Here is a 23404-nt window from a genome sequence, read left to right as displayed (position 1 = left end):
TGAGTGGCTTTAGAGCTCGAAAGACTTCTTATTCTTCACTCAATGTGGATCTGATTTGTGACGTTAAAGATAATGAAATTAACTATTTTGCTCGCTGTGGCCGTCATCGCTCAGCGTAAGTAAAAAAAAAAAAAAAAACAATGTAGTAATACCTTATATAAAGATAAAAATAATATGTAAAGAATTTTGTAGACTTATCTGATCGTTTTGACAAAATATGTAAAACCTGACGCACTTAAAAAATAACTTACAATTAATAATATCATCTAAATATCAGTAATTAATTCAAATTTCTTTGTCATTAAAAGTTTGATATTAAAAATAAAATGTATTTGCTGTAAAATATAAAAGTAATTAAAAAAGCGTATTTTAACACGTGTAATTAAGAAAGTGGCAGCTATATTCAGTATATTTCTGAATATTATATCTTGCGTATGAGAAATCGATTTGCATTCGATTTGCAATTATACAGCATCATCGACAAACTGACAGACAGACGCCGACTGGAAAAATATTCCTGGGCTAAACGTTCAAAAATATCAGAGATACCATTTTGTTCTTGTTGTTTACCAAATGTTAACAAGGATAAAATGTTATCTGAAAATCTGGGTGGACTGGGTAATGTTCTGAACGTAGCCTTGTATTCCTTGTAAGTAAAGAATTACACGGAATAGAATGTAAAGTATATAAAATTTTTTACCCCCTTGTTTTAAAATAAGAAAATTTTATTTTATGAAAAGATTCCTCAAAGTCAAGTCTCCAAAATTAGGCACCAAAGTGGAAGTAAAATATATTTTTACGATACAGTTTTATTTATTTTTATTAAAAAATTAAAATTTAGAAACTTAAGGAAAGATTTGAACAGTATTAATATTAAAGCAAGTATAAGCATATTCTCAACATTCTCAACTAAGATTCTTAGTTCTATTATAAATATTAATAACTTCTATTACAAAAAGAAAATCACACAACGGATTCAGTTAAACGTTATTTAGTTTTAAGAAAAAATATTTTTTTCTTTAGCACCTAATACTAACAGTTGATAAAATAAGTTAACAGTAACGATATTAACTGTTCACATTTTAAAGACACATTTTAATTATCACAACTGCATTTTAACTTTATTAAATAATTTTTTCTCTGTATGTGAAATTTATTTTTAACGTGTATTTTATAATAATAGATCTCTTTTAGATATATGTTCTTATCATTTTGATAACAATGTAAATACTCTTTTAACTGTTTCATTAAACATGAAGTACTTTCGTACAAATAAGATAATTTCGATTTTAATTGTTGCATATAGAAACTTATTGCGATGAGCCTGAACGGATCGTTGGTGGTGACATAGCCACAATCGGTCAATTTCCGTATCAAGTCTCCCTTCAATCTTACAATGAACACATTTGTGGAGGTAGTATTATTAGTAGTACACACATCCTCACTGCAGCTCATTGCGTAGATGACAATTTCTACACAGATGACATGGTATGTAATTCAGTTACACTAAACAATATTTTATCTAATCAAAACTACATTTAATCAAATTCACATTAATCAAAATTGTATTTAATCAGAAAACATAAATTAATTAATTACTTATTGAAGCAGATCATTGTTTATTGAAGTGGATTAATAATATGTAGATGTTCAAAGATGTTACTATACCATACTAAAATAATTATTCCTGAATTCTTATTTTGATTAGGTTGCTTGTATATCATCATTACTTCTATTGAAAAAGAAAAACAAAACTTGTGCATATAAAGCAAAATATTCTAATAAATAGTAAAATTACATTGCTTCTGTTAACTAAAATTAATTAAGAACAGTTCTAAAGTTTCAAATTACTAATGTTTTACTTCGTTTGCGCTCACGTAAGCAATTTAGAAAATGATGTTTAAATTTGTCAAATAATTGGCTCAAATTTATTGTGATAATGTTCCGATTATTTTTAATAATATTATTCTTATATTTCGATAATATTCCAGGTAATGATATGGTAATCAGTATCTGTGTACTCTAGATTTCCTAGTTATTTTGAATATTAACGCCTAAATACACAAGAATAATTTTTTATGTATAATTATATAAAATAGACACAATTATATACATATAATTATGTATAATGATTACATAAAATTATATGCAATTATTATATATAATTATATATAATTAAGGATTCTCTATATCAATAATATATTTTTTATTTATAATATAACACGTTTTATATTCAATACTCAAGTATTTCTCCATTATTGAGAAACTGAAATCACACCTTCTAAATACTTTCATTTAGTTTATCAGAATGTTTAATCTGCAGGTTGTCGTAAGCGGAATCATCAATCTAGCAGCGAACAGCGAAAAGCACGACATCAAATGCATTCGAATACATCCAAGCTATACTGGTGAACAAGAGAGTGGCTGGAAGGATGATATCGCTGTGATCACTGTAAGTTCGTCAAGTTTATTATGTTTAGAAAACGAACAAGAAAATTTTTGTCTTACAAAAAAAAACAATCTTGATCATTCTTCTATTTTCATTCCACATTCACTTAATTTGTACAAATGATTATTTGCGTAGTTGAAAAAGCCAATCAAGTTCAACGACGTGCAAGGCCCAGTTTCATTAGCAAGTGAAGATCATATTAACGGCGGTAAACGTGGCATCGTAAGCGGATGGGGAAAAACTAAAATAAACGGACCGACTTCGCCAATGCTTCAATGGCTTAGCGTGAACGTCTTGACCCAAGAGCGCTGCTTACGTGGTCATACAAATCCACGCACCAACAAAAATCAAATATGTACGTTGGAAAGAGTTGGAAAGGGTGCCTGCCAGGTAAGTTACTTCCACACTTATTTTCATCGTATGCATAATGCGTCTTACGGGCATTTAATATGCATACAATTTTCCATTAAGAAACATTACTGAATTGAATATGGCGTTTCTAACGACTAAGATTATTAATGATTCTGTTTCGTCGTTTACTACTATAAATAATTAATTAAAACATTTTTATATTATCTTTTCCCTAGGGTGATAGTGGTGGTCCTCTCGTCGTTGATAACGAACTCGTTGGCGTTGTCTCTTGGGTCTTTCCCTGCGCTTTGGGAATATCTGACGTATATACTAATGTTTACAAGTATCTCGATTTTATCAAAGAATCTCAGTCAATGTGCTAATAATCTGTACCTTAATATTATCTCTTTTTCAAATATTAATGTTCTCTAATTTTATAAATAAAATAACATTTTATAGAGAGCAAACTCGAATAAATTATGTTACAGTTTTCATAATAAAATAAAAATTATACTACAGTTCAACAAAATTACCCATAAAAGCTTCTTAGTTTAACAGAAAGTATCTTTATTACCTTTCCATATTTTCTTAATATGTTCATAGTTGATAAAAAAATTTACTCTTATAAAATGGAATGAACCATCATTTATCACAAAAATTCATCGTAATTTTTGGCAAAAACAAAAAGCAATTAGAAAAAAACAACAAAATATTAAAATTGTTAACTTACTAAAGCTAAAAATGCTCTATGTGTATCTCTATTCTCTTTCTGCCCGAGTCAATTAAATGGAACGCATAATCGAAAAAGAAGGAATAAAAGACTTGAAAAAAAATGATCACAGATTAAAGGAAAAGAATATAGACACAGAATCTGGGCATTATTGTTGCTACATGTGTGATTTAGACAAAATAATTATTATAACTAAAAGAATTCGTTTATGGTCACTCAATTTAAATTTGTAATATTTATTGTTTTTAACGGATACGGAAGGTAACTTTTATGTAAAAATTTGAAACATCGTCATATTTTCCTATTATTAAATTGCAATAATTACTTGTTAGAAAATTATTTATTTATACTCCTGACATTACTAATTTGCATGGATCGCTCAGCCCTGTTAAATGTTAAATATAGATTATATATTTTTAATAGAAAAGAAGAGAGGGTAATATGGCACTCATTTTTATTTTATTAAATAATTTTTTTTAAATATTGATTAAATAATAATCAATATTTTACATTAAAATTTAGCTAATTATATTCATCAAAGTGTTGCTTAACAGGTTCTAGAGGGAGGATCCCAACTGCCTACAAAATCGATTGCCTACAGCTTCGATAACCAACGCACATTTGCCTACAAATCTTTCGTATACAAAATCTTTTATCCACAAAATTGATCGTACACAAAAATTTTTACGTACAGTTTGATAGCCTACAAGGTCTATTATGCACAAATATTAAATTGAAAAACAAATATACATACGTTTGCACACATGACATTATGTGCACAAGTCACATAGCACATAAAAATTTTTGCCTACGGTTTGATAGCCAACAAGCTCTATTGCGCACAAATATAAAATTGAGAAACGAATGTATAGGTTTGTTCACGTCGCATGCTCCAACAAACTGCAACGTGCTCTAATGCATTTGTAGTAAACGTTTTGGAGCACATTGGAATATATTGGAGCATGCGACGCGACAAACCTTATGTTTGCACACATAACATTATTGTGCACAAAAATTTATGCCTACAGTTCGATAGCCTACATGCTCCATTGCGCACAAATATAAAATTCTAAGATAAACAAACGTATTGATACACACACACGCACGGAGTGTGATTATGAAATTATTACGCTACCGCTTAAGATATCATGGATAGTTAATAATGATGAGCTGATATCTAGCTACAGCCGTACATTCGTCTCGTCGCACTGTATTAACGATAATTTACGCGAACGCAATAGGGACAAGGTGCAAATACCGAATTGTAGGGGTGAATAAATAGTAGATATGAATTGAATCACCATTCGCCGCTGATTGCTCTGTTCAGCTCCGTCTGTGCTGGGATTTTCTAACTCGTTATGTTGTCGTTATGTGTTCATAACGACAAAAAGTTGCGTTGCGCAGCTTTTCTATCATGTATAATATCTGCGCAACGACACTGTAACGATACCGGATTGTCGTAACGAGTTAGATCAGATATTAGCAATATATGTATCGTGGTGGGAAAAACCATTGTTAAAAACTTGAGCTTGACAAAGTAGCTTTGTCAATAAAGTATAGTGATGACTGCAAGAGTATTACAGTTTTAAACATTTATGTTTAAAGTAATATTTAAAACAAGATATTTGAAATGTTTTTAAGAATATATTTAAAAATTTTTAAAGTATTTAATGAAACTATTTAATAATGACTATTTAAAAATTACTATTTAATAATATAATAATATTTTATAAATTTAATACAACTCTTGTACTGATTTAATAATAAACATAATATATTAATTGACAATAAATTGACAATAAATTGACAATAAAAAGAAATTATTATCATTAACTTTCTTTGTTTCTGCTATGTGAGAAAAAAATAAATTGAAATTATGACTTTATCTGAAATGACTCTTGAATTCCATAGCAGTGAGAGATGGGATAATACGTTCTACATAATCTTCAATTTTAGGCGTTCTTTGTTTTCTTCGATTCATAATTTGATAACTCATTAAGCAAAATTCTATTTCTTCTTCCTCATTATCATATATATAAGATATTATATCATTAAATATATTATAAACATTTACTAAAATTGGAATTGATTCCATTATTAAGTTTGGATAGACCGCGGCTAGTTGATTCAAGTTCTACAACTGCGTAGACATTTATATATTTACTAGACTGTTGACTCCTTTATTTACCGAATGTAAAAGATGACAACAAAATCTATGTATTACATAGCCTGATGTTAGCGGTAAAAAACAAAGTAAAAATGTTGTGTGTGTGTGTGTGTATTTTTGTTTTGTTTTTCTAATACTTATAAATTCTTTATAGCAATCATATATGGATGGATATTTTATATGAATGCGTACCGCTTGTTTCGTACGCATGCGCCGTGAGTTTTGTACATACTTTTCGTGGCCATGTATTTCAGACAAGTCAACAGTCTAGTAAATATATAAATGTCTATGTACAACTGCTATAAATTAGGCCCGTATTCTGTAAAGCCCGTATCAGACTACGCATTGAAGATTGAAGATTGAAGATTGAAATTTGACCAATCAAAACAAGGAAATTTTAACTCCTTTTATTTTGATTGGCCAAAACTCAATCTTTAATCTTCAATCTTCAATGTCTATGTACAACTGCTATAAATTAGGCCCGTATTCTGTAAAGCCCGTATCAGACTACGCATTGAAGATTGAAGATTGAAGATTGAAATTTGACCAATCAAAACAAGGAAATTTTAACTCCTTTTATTTTGATTGGCCAAAACTCAATCTTTAATCTTCAATCTTCAATTTTCAATGCGTAGTCTGTAGCGGGATTCTGTAACTCCTTAGCGACAATTCGGTATCGTTACAGCGTCGTTGCGCAGATATTATATATGGTAGAAAAGCTGCGCAACGACACGTAACGATATCCCTAGCTGTCGTTAAGAGTTACAGAATCCCGCTACTGATACGGGCTTAACTCTTAACGACTGCTAGGGATATCGTTACGTGTCGTTGCGCAGTTTTTCTACCATGTATAATATCTGCGCAACGATGCTGTAACAACACCGAATTATCGCTAAGGAGTTACAGCATCCGTTACTTGGTCCACTTGTGTAGCGATTGTAATATTGGTAACACTAGTGGACCAATCATAGCATTCAGAGCGTTTTCAGAAGTACCAAATAGACCGCACCCTAAATAGTGTAAATGTGGTAAAATGTGAAACAAACTTCGAGGGATAGATCTGGATAAAGGACAAATTTAAACTGTCGCATCGTGGAAACAATAAGCTGATCGCCGTGTGCGTGAGTAAACGTGCTTAAACTTGTTTGAAAGCCCCCCCCCCCGTCTCTTTCTCCCTTTCTCTTTCTCTTCCTGCCTTTCTTATGCGTTTTAAAAATGCTACTTTTAACTTAGAAAAAATATTAAAGTAATTTTATTTGCATTAAATTTTACGAAATTTTATTATTTACGGGCGTACATTCATTATAATAACGTAAACTTGAAGATTTCACGGTCATCCCGATATTTGACGGCCGGATAACAGAGATCGGAATTTGACAAGTTAAATGTAGCATAATTAAAGCGACAGAGAAGGAGAAAAAAGAGAAAGTTTAAATAGGAATGTGCTGTCCTTGTAGTTTTGTCAGTTATTTGAGCGCAGGAGGCGCCTTACGGAAATACCCACATGTAACAGTGAATCGTCTCGCTTCTGTCTACCACTTGTATCCAACCCGCCATACGCTAACTAATTCTTCTTGTAATTTGAAAACTAAGCTTCGGACAAATTTTTGCAAAAGAAAAAATCGTTTCAGAATTTGATTACGAATATGCCAGCTTCGGGTACTCCCAACATAACCAATGTTTCGCCAATATTAACTAATGTAAAGCCAATGTACTGTGCTACTAGGGCAGTAACTAAAAGGCAAATAATGTAAATATTTATTTTCTAATTAAAATACACTACAAAATATAGTGTCGTATATCAAGTAGATGTATCAATTCTTAATATTAAGACAGCAAACACGTGGTGAATCGTAGTATGTATTTAGGAGTTGTGTGCGAACAAATTATTATTAGTTCTGGAAAAGTAATAGTAGACATGGAATAGTATTTATTATCTAATCTTATTTAAAACTATTTAAAGATGACGTTCTCATTTCGCATGCTAAAAAAACCTATTTTTATAAATTTTTATACTATGCAAGTAATTAATTTCAAACTTGATTCACACATAGTAATACACATTTCATTAATATAAATAGAAATTTTTCAAGTCAAAATAAAAAATATTGTGATTTTTATAATTAATTAGAAAAGTTATTTTCTAAAAATAACTTGTTTTCGTTACCATTACTGTTACTAAAAAATGAACAAATCATTATTATTTTTATTATTTTCTTTTAGATTAATAGAATATATTACGATTAAACTTTTATAAATATAAATAGAAGGTATTATAGAATTTTATCTTTTAGTAAAAGAATAAAATTTTAAATTTGCTACGTATAAAAAAAAATATATATATATATATATAGCATATACAAATTTTTTACATGTAATGCATACACAAAACACACACATATACAAACTGATTTCAGTATTCAAAACTTACGTCTACCTGCAGTCTACCTTAAGTCCATATTAAAACTTGGAAAAATCCATTGAACACTCAATTTTTGACCTGAATGCCGCTTCGAATAATAGATTGTAAGTTCCACAATACTTTAAATTTTTTAAATATAAATTTTAGAAATAGAGTCTTAAAATTATATGTTTTCATAAAATGTAAAGGAATATCAATTCTTTTATCTCAAAATGTCTCCTTAAGTACAATCTCTAAATGCTTATTTGTACGATCATTTTATTAGTTGAATAAAATTTTATTACTTGGAAATTTATGTGATATGTCTTGAACTTAAATTTCCATTATAAAACTATTGATAGATTTAAACAATTTATTTAATGCATTCTGGATGCAGATTTAAATGCAACATTAGGTCTAACACCAACAGCGATTCAAATACTTTTCTCATCATATTGTGCAGTTGGTGTGCAAGAAAAAGAACAAAGGACTTTTATAATATTTTTGAAATAAGATGGACGGAGTTAATGAGACGGGATCACAAAATTCAGTAAGTTTAGTGTAATTTAATTCATCGTAAGTGAACTAGCATAGAATAAAAAATCGTACAGTGATGTTTGTTAAGAGTCAGCAGAAGAAACAGGTAAATTCGATTATACTATATTGTTATACTTTATTCATAATACAGAAACGAATATATATCTGTACTTCGATAGAACATTTATTAAATTATGTAACAAAATCTTGCATTACAAACATTTTAATTCACAAATGTGTCTTTCATCTTAGCGCAGTTATTGCAAAATTTTCGTCAATTCGTGGTGCTATTATTGTACAATATCCGCATAATATGCTTATCAGGGCGGAATTATTTTATCATATTTTATCTCATACAAGAAATATTTTTCACTTTTTTGTCTTTTTTTATGAAGCTAAAAAGTTATCGATAAAAATAATTTTGAATTATTTTGTCCTTATAGATAGAAGATTGTTTTAACAAATGATATTTTCAACTTCTTCTTCAATAATTAAGGTTCAATGTATAAACGTGAAATCAAACGTATTTTGTCTTGTATAGCAATACTCTGCTTTAAATTTTTGTTTAGCTTATGTTTGACCAAGCTACGAAAGTATGCCTACAAAGCCGGATTTTGCAGTTTATTCTCCAAAATATTATAACAAATAAGATTATCTGCACCTTAACTATACTATAGGACAGATTAAGTGAAATATTAAACCAAATATTTTTATTTTGCCTTTCTTTATCTAAAAAAATCGTTTTGTATCCTATAGTGAGTTTCCGAATGATTACAAATATCGTTCTTGCATAACAATATTCACAGTATTTTAATATGGTCGAATTAAAATTTGTCTTTGACTTAACTGGTGTTATCCTATCTTCATCATCTCTCTTGGCTGACTCTTAAGCATATCAAATTATCGGGATGAAAGACGGGATGCGTTCCATTTGACCACGTAGCAATTAACCATTTATTGCAGAACTTGGAATTGTTCCATTTGAACAAATAATATACATATACAATATCTGACAAACTTATCGATCCATATACATGTATATTCATGTATAATTACAACTAATAAAATAAAATACTTTCCTATGATCAGAAATGAGGTAATACAAGCATATAAGATTATAAAGAGCTATATAAGATCATATTTAAAGAAAATTTGCTAAAATAATGTAATCATACTACCATAGATGACAATACAAGATATACTCAAGATCACACTTTCCATTCTTCTATTCATAAATATATATTTATTAATATGAACAAGTAAGGTATTCCTTCCCAGGTATTATTCATATTTTTCATCATTTTTCAGAGAGAGATAACATTCCCCTATCGTCGTTTACGGTATGAAGATATTAGTCGATATCCTTATGTCGACAAACTGTCTATTCCAGGTTGGAATACTAAGAATAATCCTGTGTCTATTGACTTTATTTATCAATTTGCAACGAAAAGCATTAGTTATCATTACATCAACGATAAGAAGCATTGTAGCTGTGATGTTGCTGACATAGTTGGGCCACCTACAGTCTATTTAGGTGATGGATGTAAAAATGTAAAGTTTTATATATATTTACTAGTATCATTTTGGGGAAAAAAGAATCAAATCTGACAATATATGATCATATCAGATTTATCAGATCCGGCTAGATCCAAAAATTTTTGTCAGGCTGAATGTAAACAAACATAACCAGATTTAAATAGTTAAATTATTTATCAAATGTATTCAGTTTATAAAAATGCTTATTCAAATTAGTAATATTATTTATATTATTCAACAAAATATAATCATTGACAAACAAGATCAAATCAAAGAAAAAAAAGACCTAACAATACCCAGATAACAAAATGCCTGCATAGTGACTGCACGGTGCGTACACGTGGGCGTAATATTTGTCACAGTGTGTCTGCACCAGACCATGCAGATATGTCCTCATTTGAGGCTCATAGCACCCACACGTGTGATGCCGCACGCGTGTGGGCGACATGAATCTGATATGAATGCCCCAGTTGAGATTTATATCGCCTACACACGTGAGTGCCACACGCGTGCAAGCGGTATGAACCTTTTATTATTGAATTATTTTATTACTGATTATTTTACTGAATTATAAAATAATAAATAAAAATATTGAAATTATATATAGGGTTATCTTAAAAAACACTAATTAAATAGCGTTATTTCTTGTAAAAAAGAACTGAATCTAAAAACCATGAACCATTTTTCTCTATAATTAATAAAGTAATAAGTACTGAATAAATATAATCTAAACAGCGCCGTCTTTTTGAAAGGTGTATGTACGTCAATGAGCTGCGTGTTTGAGCGGTCACTATAAAAAAGGCGCTGATTGGATTAGCTTTTCTCAGCAAAATACTACTTTATTAATTATTTGTAGAAAAAAAGGTTCAAGATTTTTTAACTGTTTTCTTACGAGAAATAATACTATATAATTAGTAGGAGCTTTTTAAAATACACCCTATGTATAAAACGAAAGAAAGGAAGGAGAAGCAGAGAGAAGCTTAATGACAAAATATCAATATAATATATTTTTGTTGCAGTTTTATTAGATAACTTAAATAATGTAATTAAACAAAATAAAATAAATAAAAAAATAAACATTGTTATCTAGATAAAACAAGGATAAATATTAGTACATTTATTAATGAAAAATAATTTTTTTAAATGCAACAAAGAATTCTTTTTATGTATGAAAACTAAATGTAGGTTATAAAATAAATGTTAATAGTAAATTTCAATTTTAAAATTTCAATCTATATTATAATCTGTGGATTCGTTTAAAGTATTGGAAATGTCGGAATTTTCTTCCTCGTCTTCGTTATCTTCGTTCACGTTTATTCTTACTCTCCGATATCTTTGTTTTATTGCCCGTAATACTTGTAAGAATTCTTTTTGACGCTTTTTTATCAGATGGTTCTTCAAAATGGGTACATTTTTTAGCTGCATCTAACAAAGAATATAAATGTTGTTTATGTTATAATAATTACAAACGTTAATTAATAAGTATGTAAAAATATTAATCCAGTATGTTTTCTATATGTGATGTGATAAACGAAAATGGGGCACAAATCGGAAAACTAAATTGTAAAGCAGCTAGAAATGCAATAAACGTAATGCGACAACCAAGGTGTAAATAGTAAATTTAAATCTTAAACAATAAGTATCATAATATAGTAGAAGTTTCGATGTTTTTCTGTTGAAAAAAGATCATTTTTTACACTATACCAAAATAACAAAAAAAAATAAAAAGTGATTTTTCCGACTTGTGTTCCGTTTTCGTTTATCTCATTATAAATATCTAGACAGAGTATCCACGGTTATTTGAGGAGTGGGAGTAAATCTTACGCAGCAAAGGATTCATGATTGTCCACTTGCACATGCAAGAGAGAGAACGCACCACCACGAATCTCTTTTCTACGTGAGATTTACCTGCACTCCTCGAATGCTCAGTTTAAATACGTCTATTATCTCTTTATATATGTAAAACTTCTTACGATATCTTAGGTTCATTATCTTTGTATCTTGTAATTTTTCGTGGTTTTCGTCTCCAAGCCAAGAGAATTTATTCACTAATTCATCAGTCATGATTTGTTTGATTGCGGTGTAAATAAAATCCCGTACTTTAACACCACCTAATCCCACAATATGATGATACTGAAACAAAATGAGTATATTTTATTGTATTATATTTGAATGACTACAACCGGGTAACATTTTAATTAAATAGTAAAACTGACAAAAGATTTATATGCCAATGTCAAATGAGTGACTTACAATGTAATAATATACAATACAGATCAAAAGATATATATAATACTTGGATATTTTCACTGTGATAGAAATAATTAATATTTCTACAAAACAAAATTGTAGAAAAATTCAAAAATCCAAAATCGAAATGTATTGACTGGTTTCAAATTGAACCATCCTCTGATCCAAATCGGACACTCCTATTTTTATCGACTTTTAGACATAATTTTAAAAGATTTAAATATATTTATTTAAATATTATGTAAAAGCAAGTAATCTGACAGTCAAAAATTAAAATTTTAAAATTAAAAAAAGAAGATTAGTGACAGTTTATGTAATTGAACGTTTTCCGGTTATGTTATGATATTGTGATTATGTAATCAGAGTTAAAATCAACAAAATTTAATTATTCCGAGTCGATTTATAATATTTAACATTTTTAAGACCAGATTTCTGTTACATATTCGGTGTCTTATAAGGACTTTACATTATAAATAGCATGCAAATCTGCTTAACCATATTTATTCAAATTAAAAAGCTCTATTTTGAACACAGTCTGATTTAGATCACTCACCCTATATGTAATAATTCACGAAGGTACTAATCAATTTCTGACGCTCCAACTTTTTAGATCTGTGTTCTAAGTCCTAAAATTCTTCCACGGTCTTCAGTAGATAGCCATCCAGGGACTGATAAAATGTTTTTGTGGTCACATCATCATCTGACATTTTCTCTTTAATGTCTTTTAATTGTTTTTTTATGTCTGCTTGTCCATTGACTAGATTCATACACAGTTGTTGCAGTATCCTGTATTCTACAACTCATTACCTTCGTTTTCTCCACATTGACCTTTAATCTCTTTCATTCTATATAACTTTTCAGTGTCTTAATCATCCTTTTCATCCCTGTCTCCTTCTCTGCCACCACTGCCACATCATCTGCATACGCCAACGAGTATATTTTCCTTTTCTTTACCCTCACTCTCCCCACCCCTCCCTCTCTAACTTCTCATCTAAATCCGCCAGCAACAGCGTAAATAAGCATGGGCTCGGAGGGCACCCCTGTCTTACCCCTTTCCCCGTCCAGAAATTTTTCCCTACCTTATCCCCCACCCTTACTCTACTTATGGTCTCCTCCAGTACCTCCTCGCACCTCACGACCAAACTTTCTCTAATTCCCCTCTCCCTCACCATCTGTATGAGGATTTCCCTATCCACCGAGTCAAACGCCGCTTTCAAATCTACAAATAGCACCACCACCTTACTCTTTCTTACCGCCACCCTCTTGTTTATCAGATAATTCAGTACGTAGATTTGATCAATCGTGCCTACCCCTCTCCTAAACCCCGCTTGACTCGGTGGGAGTATCCTCTTCTTCTCCACCTTCTCCCTCAATCTCTCCGCAAGTACCGTTGCGTACACCTTGTATGCCGTTTGCGTTAACGTGATCCCTCTATATTCTTCAACCCTGTCTCCTTCCCCTTTTTTCATTACCGGCACTACCACTCCCTCCCTCCACTCTTCCGGCCACCCCTTTCCTCTCCACACTCTGTTACATATTTCCCACAGTCATTCCTTTATTTATTTTCCCCCATATTTCTGTACTTTATTTACAATACCATCCCCTCCCGTCGCTTTTCCCTCCTTCAGTTTCCTTACCGCCCTTGCTATTTCTTCCCTACTGATATCATTTTCCTCCACTTCTTCTCTTCCCCTCACCTCCTCTCTCATCCTCCACTCCACTCCCCCTAACACTTTTCTAAAGTGTCCCTCCTATTCCCTCATTTCAATCCCTTCCCTAACTCTCTTTCTCTTTCTCCTCCTCCTGTTCACTACCTTCCATACATCCCCTTCCATTCTTACACCTTCCAATTTCCTGTCCCATCTTTCTCTTTCCCTTCTTTTCCTTTCCTTACAATACTCTCTGTATCTCCTCCTCCTCATCTCCTTATATTTCTCCCTCTTCCCTCCTCTTTTCTTTCACTTTTTAAACTCTTCTCTTACTTCTCTTTTCATACTCTTACATTCCATATCTTACCATCCTCTCCGCACCTTTTTCTCTTCTCTCTCTACTCTTTCCAATACTCCTTCCATTCTCTTTTTCAATTTCCTCCTTCAATTTCCCTCCTCAACCTCCTCCAAATTATCCCTCTTGCCCACGTATTCCTCAAATGTTTTTTTTCCCTCTTCCGTCCCTCTTCTTTCTCTTCCTTTCCCTTTTCCAATCCTTTCTTCCCCCCTTCACGATTAATTCTTTATTTTAGATAATAATATAAGAAAAAAATATGTTTATAACGTTTATTTAATATTTAGTTAACATTAATTACTCATTTAAAATAAAGTTTTACAGAAATATTTATTTAATATTTTATCTTAATTTAACATTAACTATTTGGAATAATAATTTAGAATTAAAAAATAAAATTTTGCATAATCAGTGAAAGAAAAAGTACTAGCAATATAACCAGCCTAAAAATAAGTTAAAAAAAATTAGTTTTAATTAAGGAAATAATTTTGATTTATATTTATTTTATTACAAATATATTCATTTAAAGTAAACAAAAAATATTACACAATATATGCAAATGTATGTACATAAGAATCTTCCATATGGACTGTAGTACTGAAAATCTGTGATACACGTAATGGTATAGATTAGCAGAAAAACTACAATTATTAATTCATCAAATAATTACTTTAATATAAAAGCTTTGTAAAAGAAGTTCAGGTCAATACTCATAAGAATGCAAATTAACAAAAACTCATACTGTTTAACTTTGTATAACTCTAAATGTATACAGTCGAATTAAATAATGAAAAAAATATTTGAGTGTTTATACTTTTGTATGAAAATACTCAAGATTAAAAAGAATGAGAAAGTTTATTGAAATGTCAAATTGTGCCTTGTTAAAAGTTTTAAAATGCTCTTTCTAGAATTACTCACTGTTGTGTATTATTGGCATACTAATGTCACTATATAACTGCGGGCTATTAAACAAATGATTTCATAAACAATCATTAGAATTTGTCACTTAATAATAGAGATAATATAGGTGTAACTGTATAATGTTTACAGTAACCACAATACCACATTCTTCTTTTGAAAATTGAAAGTTGCAATAATTATTGAAATACAAACATATTTACAAGTTAGAATTTTAGTAATGAATGAAAACAAATTTTTGAAAGTATAGTTGAAAGTATTGTAACAAAACATAGTATAACATTGCAAATAACACTTGCCAACGATTAGGATTTTCAGGAAGTCAAAGATCCGTGAAAATAATGTATGCAATTTTAAAAACCGCAAATCTCTTCTCTGTGCTAAATCTTATTTCTAAAATATTGTTTATTGAATGTTTGAAAACGACTGATTTGAGTATACTTTTGCAGCGTTGCTTTAGCAATGTATTTTGTCTTCTATGCAATTAATTTTAAATTGCTAAAGCAACGTTGCAAAAGTAAGTTAAATTGATCATTGATCATTGGCTCATTCAACAAGTTTTTGCACAAAATGAACGAATCTGACAAGAAAAAGTGTCGGATTGTCCCTCGAACCGAGATATCAAGCGTTGTATTGACGACTATTTAGGCATCCTAATCTAAGTAGTCGTTAACTTTAACGCTTAATATCTCGGTTTGCAAGGCAGTCCAACTTTTTTCTGCAAGATTTGTTTATTTCGTGCGAAAACGCGTCGAATGAGTCTAAATTTTGTCAGGTAGTGGGGTAGTGTTAGCATTTACCTGAACATATATTATAAACATATATATATATATATATATATATATATATCTGATGTATCTACATACCTGTAATACAGGTATGTAGATACATATTGTAACAAATTATCTCTTTAACTTTTCACTTTTTTTCTTTTTCGTTGTTGGTATAATACGGACTCCTCCAACCTTCTACTCTGCAGTTTATTAACGATCGCTTCCAAACGCACAATACAATCACACTTCTCCGGTCTCCGTGTGTATGCGAAACGCGGCCAATTGGCGAACGAAACTTTACAATCACTGCGGTGCGCGGTGCGTTCAGAATAAACGTGCGCGAAGTTTAAACTGAGAAATTATAATATTGCCTGACAATAAAATGGGATAAAATTTAAAAAAAGGAAGCACAATTTCGTAAATTAGATAACAGATAATATTTTTAAATTTATAATTAAAATTGAAAGTACTGAAAATAGATAAATAAATAGATAAATAAATATATTAAATAAAAAATTATATATATTATATTATGTGTATACAGTATAAAACTATATTATATATAAATATATTATGTATATTATATATAAATTTCATATTGAAAATTATTTAAAAATTATAATAAAAAGAACCTTTATTATTGTCCTATAATTTCTGATCAATGTAGCAATAAAAACTACAAACAAAAATCATATATAAAACGTTATACTAAAATATCTATTTTTCATATATTGTTGTATTAATAAGAACATTGTAAGAACATAAAATTGTAAACCGCACAGCGGTTCAATATATTTTGATCATTTTCTTACTCCGTCACGTTGTGAAGGCAAAGTGATTGCATTAGTGCATGCATTATCGTACATATGGGTAATTCTACTAAATCCAGTAGCATTGCCACGCAGCAAATATTTCGCGTATAGTGATCAAAGGTTATTATAGTTATACAATGTATATGACCATATTAAACATATATTTCACCAGAAACTCGCGGACATATAAAAAAACCACATAAGCATTTTTTATCAGATACACGTTGATCAACCGATACACAATTTATTGATTCAGTCAGATCTAATTCTTTTTTCTGAGTAACCACATTCTTATTTTATGCTGCAAGATGATATAATTTGATATCTTTTTCATTTAATATTTTTAATATAGCGCACACCGAACAGATCATATTCATCGTTTTCTAACTCTTTGGAATTTAACGGGATGCATTATGTTAGTACGTAATATTAAAATTCATAATTTGGATATTATTAAAGAAGATATATTACCATTTAAAGGAGTTTGTAATTGTATTTTTTGATTTGAAGATCTGGAGTATCATGAAGCTGTATATCCACTCAGAATCTCCATGTTCGATGATTCGGACTTTTCGGTGGGCTTTACGAGTCGAATTTGGGCTAAAGACTCTGATGATAAGTGGTCTCTGTTATCGGATACAACCAGTGATGTCATATACACATATAAAAGAAGAGTACTGGCCGAAAAATTAATTTTTTTTACTACACTTCCGCCGTATTACTTTAAAACCAAAATGTTGAGACTAGAATTTACGTGTTCTCCCCTACAATTGCATTCGAAGCTAACTGCTGTAATGCTTGCTGGTACATCAGACTTGATATTTCCTAGAAGACTTGTACCATCAGATCCATATTGTGTATATGATCTGTTAGAGAAGATTAATCCTTGCCCCTGTTGTCCAATACAAAACTATGAATTTGCCTTAAATATAACTGCACTCAAAAGCAAAAATATTTTGCAATGGAAAACACCACGTTTTTGTTTAACAAAAAACGTTATTCAGTGGAATTTATGGAATTATTATGTTATTTGTGAAAGGTAACAATCACCGACGTTAATAACGTTTCCGATTGTATTGAGTTTGAACATAATTCGAGGTGGATTCGCGGTGTCACGTGCTGCAATCGTTCGATTAGAAAGTAGAGGATCTATTATAGTACTAGGCGGAACATACACATACAGCTCAAAATATTGTTACAATATTTTAAAAATATCGTGTATACACATTAAATATTTTTAAAATAATAAAAAAAAATTTTTTTTTATGTTTATGTTCGATAGGTTCTCTTAAAAATATAATTTTTAAAATATTCTGGAAATAATTGGCAAAAATTTTTTTTTAATATTGTTAAAAGCTTTTTAAAATATTTTGCATATTTTAAAAAAATAATTTTTGGAAATATTTTATTTTATTAAAATTAGAAAATAATAAGCTCAAGAGCCACGCAGGATGTCAGACGCAAAAAAATAAATTAAATAAACAACTTTTTTTTCAACAACTTACGCTTAGTACATACAAATGAGACAATACACAACATGCATGTGTCTCTTTCTCAATTTAATCCTGAGATTCCTCTGGACACTTTGTCACCACCCCCTGTGTCATAAAAAGGGTGTTATTTTTGGTATGGTTGACAAATTACTTTTATTATCACATCCTCAATTTCATCGTAAGAACGTCATACCTTTAGTTAATATTTTATTGGAAAATAATTATCCTTTAAATTTTATCTTCTCCATGATAAATTTCAGACTCAAACACCTTTTTTGTAAAGATGACACCTGCGTTGAGGATAAACGTGTGAAATGATTTTTTATGATCCCTTACATTGAGCCGCTATCAGAGAAATTTTCGTCTTTCTCATATAAGTTTACAGTGTTGCGTTCACGATCCCTGCTAAATTGAATAAATTTATAACTACTGTCAAAGACCATATAGAGCGTCTTTCTTGTAATGACGTGGTCTATAAAATTAATTGTAAGGACTGCGATTCTTCTTACGTGGGACAGACGAAACGCCAATTAAAAACAAGAGTCAGCAAACATAAAGCAGATATTAGAAAGGCCAGTTCTCCTTCGGTTATCTCGTTACATCGCATTGAAGAAAACCACGAATTTGATTGGGAGAACGTGGAAATTTTAGACAAAGAGCCATCTTATTGTTAAAAGATCTATATCCGAGATGTTAAACAAAGCGATACCAAACTTCTTTCAAATGCGTATTTTCCTATCCTCGATCGTATTCCCCCTTCTTAGGTTTGTCATCCCTTTTCCTTCTATTTCTTTCGTTCGGGCCACCGAGGCTATCTCGTTTCGGTCCTTATTATTTGTATCTATTCTCACCGAGATGTAACATCCTATCTCACAATGCTGTGACACGAGTTTTGGTGCTTAGAGGTATTTTGTATATAATTTTTTGTCTCGATTATTTCCTTTTTTTTATCTTGCATAATTTTTTATATTGTGTTTTTTTTATAATTTTATATTTTATGACTTGTACAGCTTTCTTTTATTTCATATTTATTTTTATTTTTTTCTGTTTATTTCTTTTAACTATTTAATTTGTATTGTTGTCTGTTACAAGTTTAAAAGTCATTATTTTAATATCATTTTCTTATTTATTTATTTGTTAGCAACTAATTCATATAGTTTTTACGAAGCTCTTGTCTTTGCACACGTTCTGTGAGGTCGTTTATTATGTTATTATGTTAAGACGTTGAAAGAAGATGTACATCGCGGTTTCGCACAATCTTTATTTGTTCGGTAACTTGTTTTTATTTTTAATCTTTATTTATTTATTTCGATAAGATCATATCTTAATTAGTGCGATGAATTTGTTATTTTATAGACTTGTAAAACTGAGGAAGACCATCATTAAAGGTCGAAACGTTTGCTTGACATTGGATTTATGCTGTGATTTATTTATCTGCATCTGACATCCTGCGTGGCTCTTAAGCTCATTATTTCCTAATTTTAATTTATTTATAAGAGCCTTAACTTTTGTTTATTTTATTTATTTTTTTATTGTGTGCTATATGGTTAGGATCCAAATTATTTTGATAGACGTAGAAAGAGAAGCAACAATATGGAAGAATAGCAAAGCAGATTATGAACAGAAAATTATACTTTTTAATAGAGCAAAGAAAATAAATTGCTCAAAGATTCTGAAATATCTGATGAAATGAACAAATTGCAAAATAAGACGAACCCTGCTGGTATACTATGTCAGCAAATTTGGCAGCAATAATCAAACAGAATTTGCAGATCGTGCTCATTTTCTGCTCACAATCTGTCAGAATGAACGTACACGCAGGGTCTGCTTGGTTTTTGCTGCCAATCTGCTAACATAAAATGGCTTAGCTTTTAGACTTAGCTTTTACATACATAGTTCTGTCATATCTGATCTTGGTTGCTAATCGAAGTACAGACTACACGCAGTTTGTTATTGTGATACTATAAACATTAAGATCCATGAAGCTTAATTCTAAGACGTAAAATACGTTTTTCGAAAAAAAAAGTGGATCTTGCTAATTTGTAAAGTTAAATGCTAATGCATAGGTTTCTGACTTGAAAGCATAAGTTATTATTTCCTTTTATTTCTTAAATAAAATTTGATCAATGATGATACTAGACGGATAGGTACAATCATTGACATACATTTTACTTTTTAAGTCTCTTGAGACAATGAATAAAAGAAATAAGCCGCACGCTTTGTCCAGTATATATCAATCAATAGTTCAAACTTACTGCGACCGAACACGTTATAATGTTCTCATTCTTTTGTTATAATACTCCTAAAAATAAAAACTAATTTGTTCCTATTTTACATTTACAGTGAAATAGTAGAATCTTGCCATAAGTGTGTTCTCGGTCACAAGCATATATCTCAGAAAATTGAAAAGGAATGTCTCCCTGATTTTGCGCAATGTTTTATGGAGATTTATAAGCATTGCACTTCACATAAAAATTATTTGAATTATGAAAAGTTTTTGAAAGATATTCAACTTTTATGGAAAGAATCCAAGAAGCCTATCACTTGCAGTTTTTCTCAGCTTCCTGTAAAATATTCCAAGAAGTCTATTTTTTATTGTATTAATTTATTGTAATGTCATCTCATGTACTGAAGTTATCTACTTTATTTTTACAGAATGAAATAATAATTAAAATATTGAGCTGTTTAGATTTAAAATCATTGAGCCGTATGAGTAGAGTAAATAAACGCCTGAATAATTTATCGCGGGATCCTGAATTTTACAAAAGTCTGAACGTACGAAATATACATTACACATATTGGCGCTTCAGTTTCGATGATATATTTCTCTACTTTGCACCCAGATGTGAATATTTGACACAGTTGGATCTGTCATTTTGCACATTTTCTGTTGTAACCTTTATTAATTTTCTTGCTATTTGCGGCAAACTTTTGACTGATTTAAGATTAAGTTACTGCCCATTTATCAACGACTTTGCTGTATTTCAAATTTCAAAACTATGCAAAAATTTAAAAGGTATACTATAAAAGTATAATATAAATAATTATACAATAATTGTAAAAATTACGAGTAAATATTGTATGACTAATATAAAAATACATATACAATATACATTTCTTTCAGGATTGGATTTAAATGGTTGTAATTTCGTCGATCGAGGATTATCTTATCTTATAAATCTGGAATTTCTTGAGCGTTTACATCTTGAAAACGTGAAAGGCTTAACTGCTGTAACTGTTTGCAAAATACTGCAGAGTAATCGACAAATGCGTGACTTAAATTTAGCAAGCATGGACTCAGTTTTAAATGTAAACGAAATCGCAATGAGATTGAAAACTTTATGTCCAAATTTGGAAAAGATAAATTTAGCAAACACAGATTTACCATGGAAAACTATTGATGCCCTTGCCGATTGTAAGAATCTGCGGGAAGTAAATTTTAGAAATGCGTATGTATATGATATAAAAGTTCTCTTTTTAGTACTATCCTTTATTGAATTTTGTATAGTTAGTTTTTGCGTGCTTCTCGAAATAACTATATTATTTGTCTGTTTGCGATTAAAAAACTATAATAATCGTATAACTTTTATTTAGGTGGACAAATTTTCAATACACACCCAACTTAAGAGATAGCTTCCATAAATTATTTTCCTCTTGTCAACGCTTGGAAAAAATCGATTTGAGCTTTAATCATTTACTTCCAAATTATGTATTGGAAGCTCTAACGCTGTGTAAAAATTTAAAATGTTTAATGTTGATAAACGAAACCTCTATAACATCTGTGACACTTTATGATGCATGTTTTGAAATTCTCCTGCAATGTCCCAAATTGGAAGAAATCTATCTTCCATTTATGATAATGACCCAGTAAACCAATACATAACTGTTACATAACTGAGGAAGCACATAAAAAGAACAATGTAATATATCACTGTTATGTGGATAAGATGTAAATATTATATAAATTTAAGAGCACTCTGAATGAACAAAATTATATTTCTTTGTTACATAACTGAGAGAACACAATGAAAAAAACAATGTTATATATCATTGTTATGTGGATGAGACGAAAATGTTATATAAATTTAAGAGGATGCTAAAGTAACAGAAGAACTTCCTTGACGTCGGTCCTACAGATCACTGTAGATTATTTTTCGAGCAAGACCAGGCTATTGCTCTTTGTCCATTGCATAGATCTGTCTTTGTTTTTTGATTATTTCGCCATCTGCGAAAAGTCCTATCAACTACTGTTGGGCTCCATATTGCTCTGTTTATGACAGTTCAGCTTCGCTGAGCGAAATATGCGCGTGGTAAAAGCACATTAGCGTATCTTTTTTGTTAGGCGTTCAATCGTAATTTTGCAAGGTCAGTGTTATTCGTGCATGTTTTCTGAAGGGTGCTCTACTATCATTTTGTACGCACGAGCTACACAACTTCTGTATTAAGGTAAAGTTAACCTCAGGTGACGGCTATACGAGTGAATTTTTAATGATTTATTAAATTTTTGTTCGATTTTCTTATAAAATTGACCTGAACACCCTTTCTTTTTACGCGTATTTCAATTCTAAAAAAAGTTTTTGTGATTCTGTAAAGCCAATCCAAAGATATTTAATGCACTGTAAATGTCGGTAATTCGTGGTACTTTAGCATCCTCTTAAGAGCACTCTAAAAGAACAAAATTATATTTTTTTGTTACGTATATAACTCATAACATAATGTAAAAATGTAATCTCGTAAAATATATGCAAAGAATGAAAAAATTTTTTGCTTAATTTTTTGCTAAAAGATATACTTAAATTAACAAGAAAATTAATTAAACATTTTTTGTGACTCTCTGTATGAGTTTAATTATATTATAATTATGCAGATATGTGTTGAGTGTTTTTCGATAAATAATATTGATACTGAAAATCTGTAGTTTATATATAGATTTTTAATACACAGAGAAAAATATATGTGGTATTTGTGACTATAATTGCATAG

The 23404-nt window shown here is 30.2% G+C and overlaps 3 protein-coding genes across 3 annotated transcripts; all 3 read left to right on the top strand.

Moving 5' to 3' along the window:
* Positions 1 to 3329, top strand: LOC105196276 (chymotrypsin-1-like). The gene is made up of 5 exons (XM_011162096.3): positions 1 to 115; positions 1307 to 1488; positions 2324 to 2452; positions 2585 to 2839; positions 3037 to 3329. Exons 1-5 carry the CDS (start codon positions 73 to 75, stop codon positions 3181 to 3183), a joined length of 756 nt encoding a protein of 251 aa, XP_011160398.1. The 5' UTR covers positions 1 to 72; the 3' UTR covers positions 3184 to 3329.
* A 3246-nt stretch (positions 3330 to 6575) lies between these two features.
* LOC113004249 lies at positions 6576 to 18099 on the top strand. Its single transcript, XM_039448004.1, has 6 exons — positions 6576 to 6818; positions 8115 to 8223; positions 8496 to 8648; positions 9944 to 10186; positions 17281 to 17347; positions 17439 to 18099. Exons 3-6 carry the CDS (start codon positions 8613 to 8615, stop codon positions 17969 to 17971), a joined length of 879 nt encoding a protein of 292 aa, XP_039303938.1. The 5' UTR covers positions 6576 to 6818; positions 8115 to 8223; positions 8496 to 8612; the 3' UTR covers positions 17972 to 18099.
* A 3387-nt stretch (positions 18100 to 21486) lies between these two features.
* On the top strand, positions 21487 to 22418 carry LOC120357498. The gene is made up of 2 exons (XM_039448003.1): positions 21487 to 21870; positions 22016 to 22418. Exons 1-2 carry the CDS (start codon positions 21503 to 21505, stop codon positions 22290 to 22292), a joined length of 645 nt encoding a protein of 214 aa, XP_039303937.1. The 5' UTR covers positions 21487 to 21502; the 3' UTR covers positions 22293 to 22418.
* Positions 22419 to 23404: the final 986 nt, after the last annotated feature.

The sequence above is a fragment of the Solenopsis invicta genome, chromosome 4 (assembly GCF_016802725.1).
Source record: "Solenopsis invicta isolate M01_SB chromosome 4, UNIL_Sinv_3.0, whole genome shotgun sequence".
Taxonomy (NCBI): domain Eukaryota; kingdom Metazoa; phylum Arthropoda; class Insecta; order Hymenoptera; family Formicidae; genus Solenopsis; species Solenopsis invicta.
Note: the sequence above shows the minus strand (reverse complement) of the source record. Positions and strands in the feature narration are given on the sequence as shown.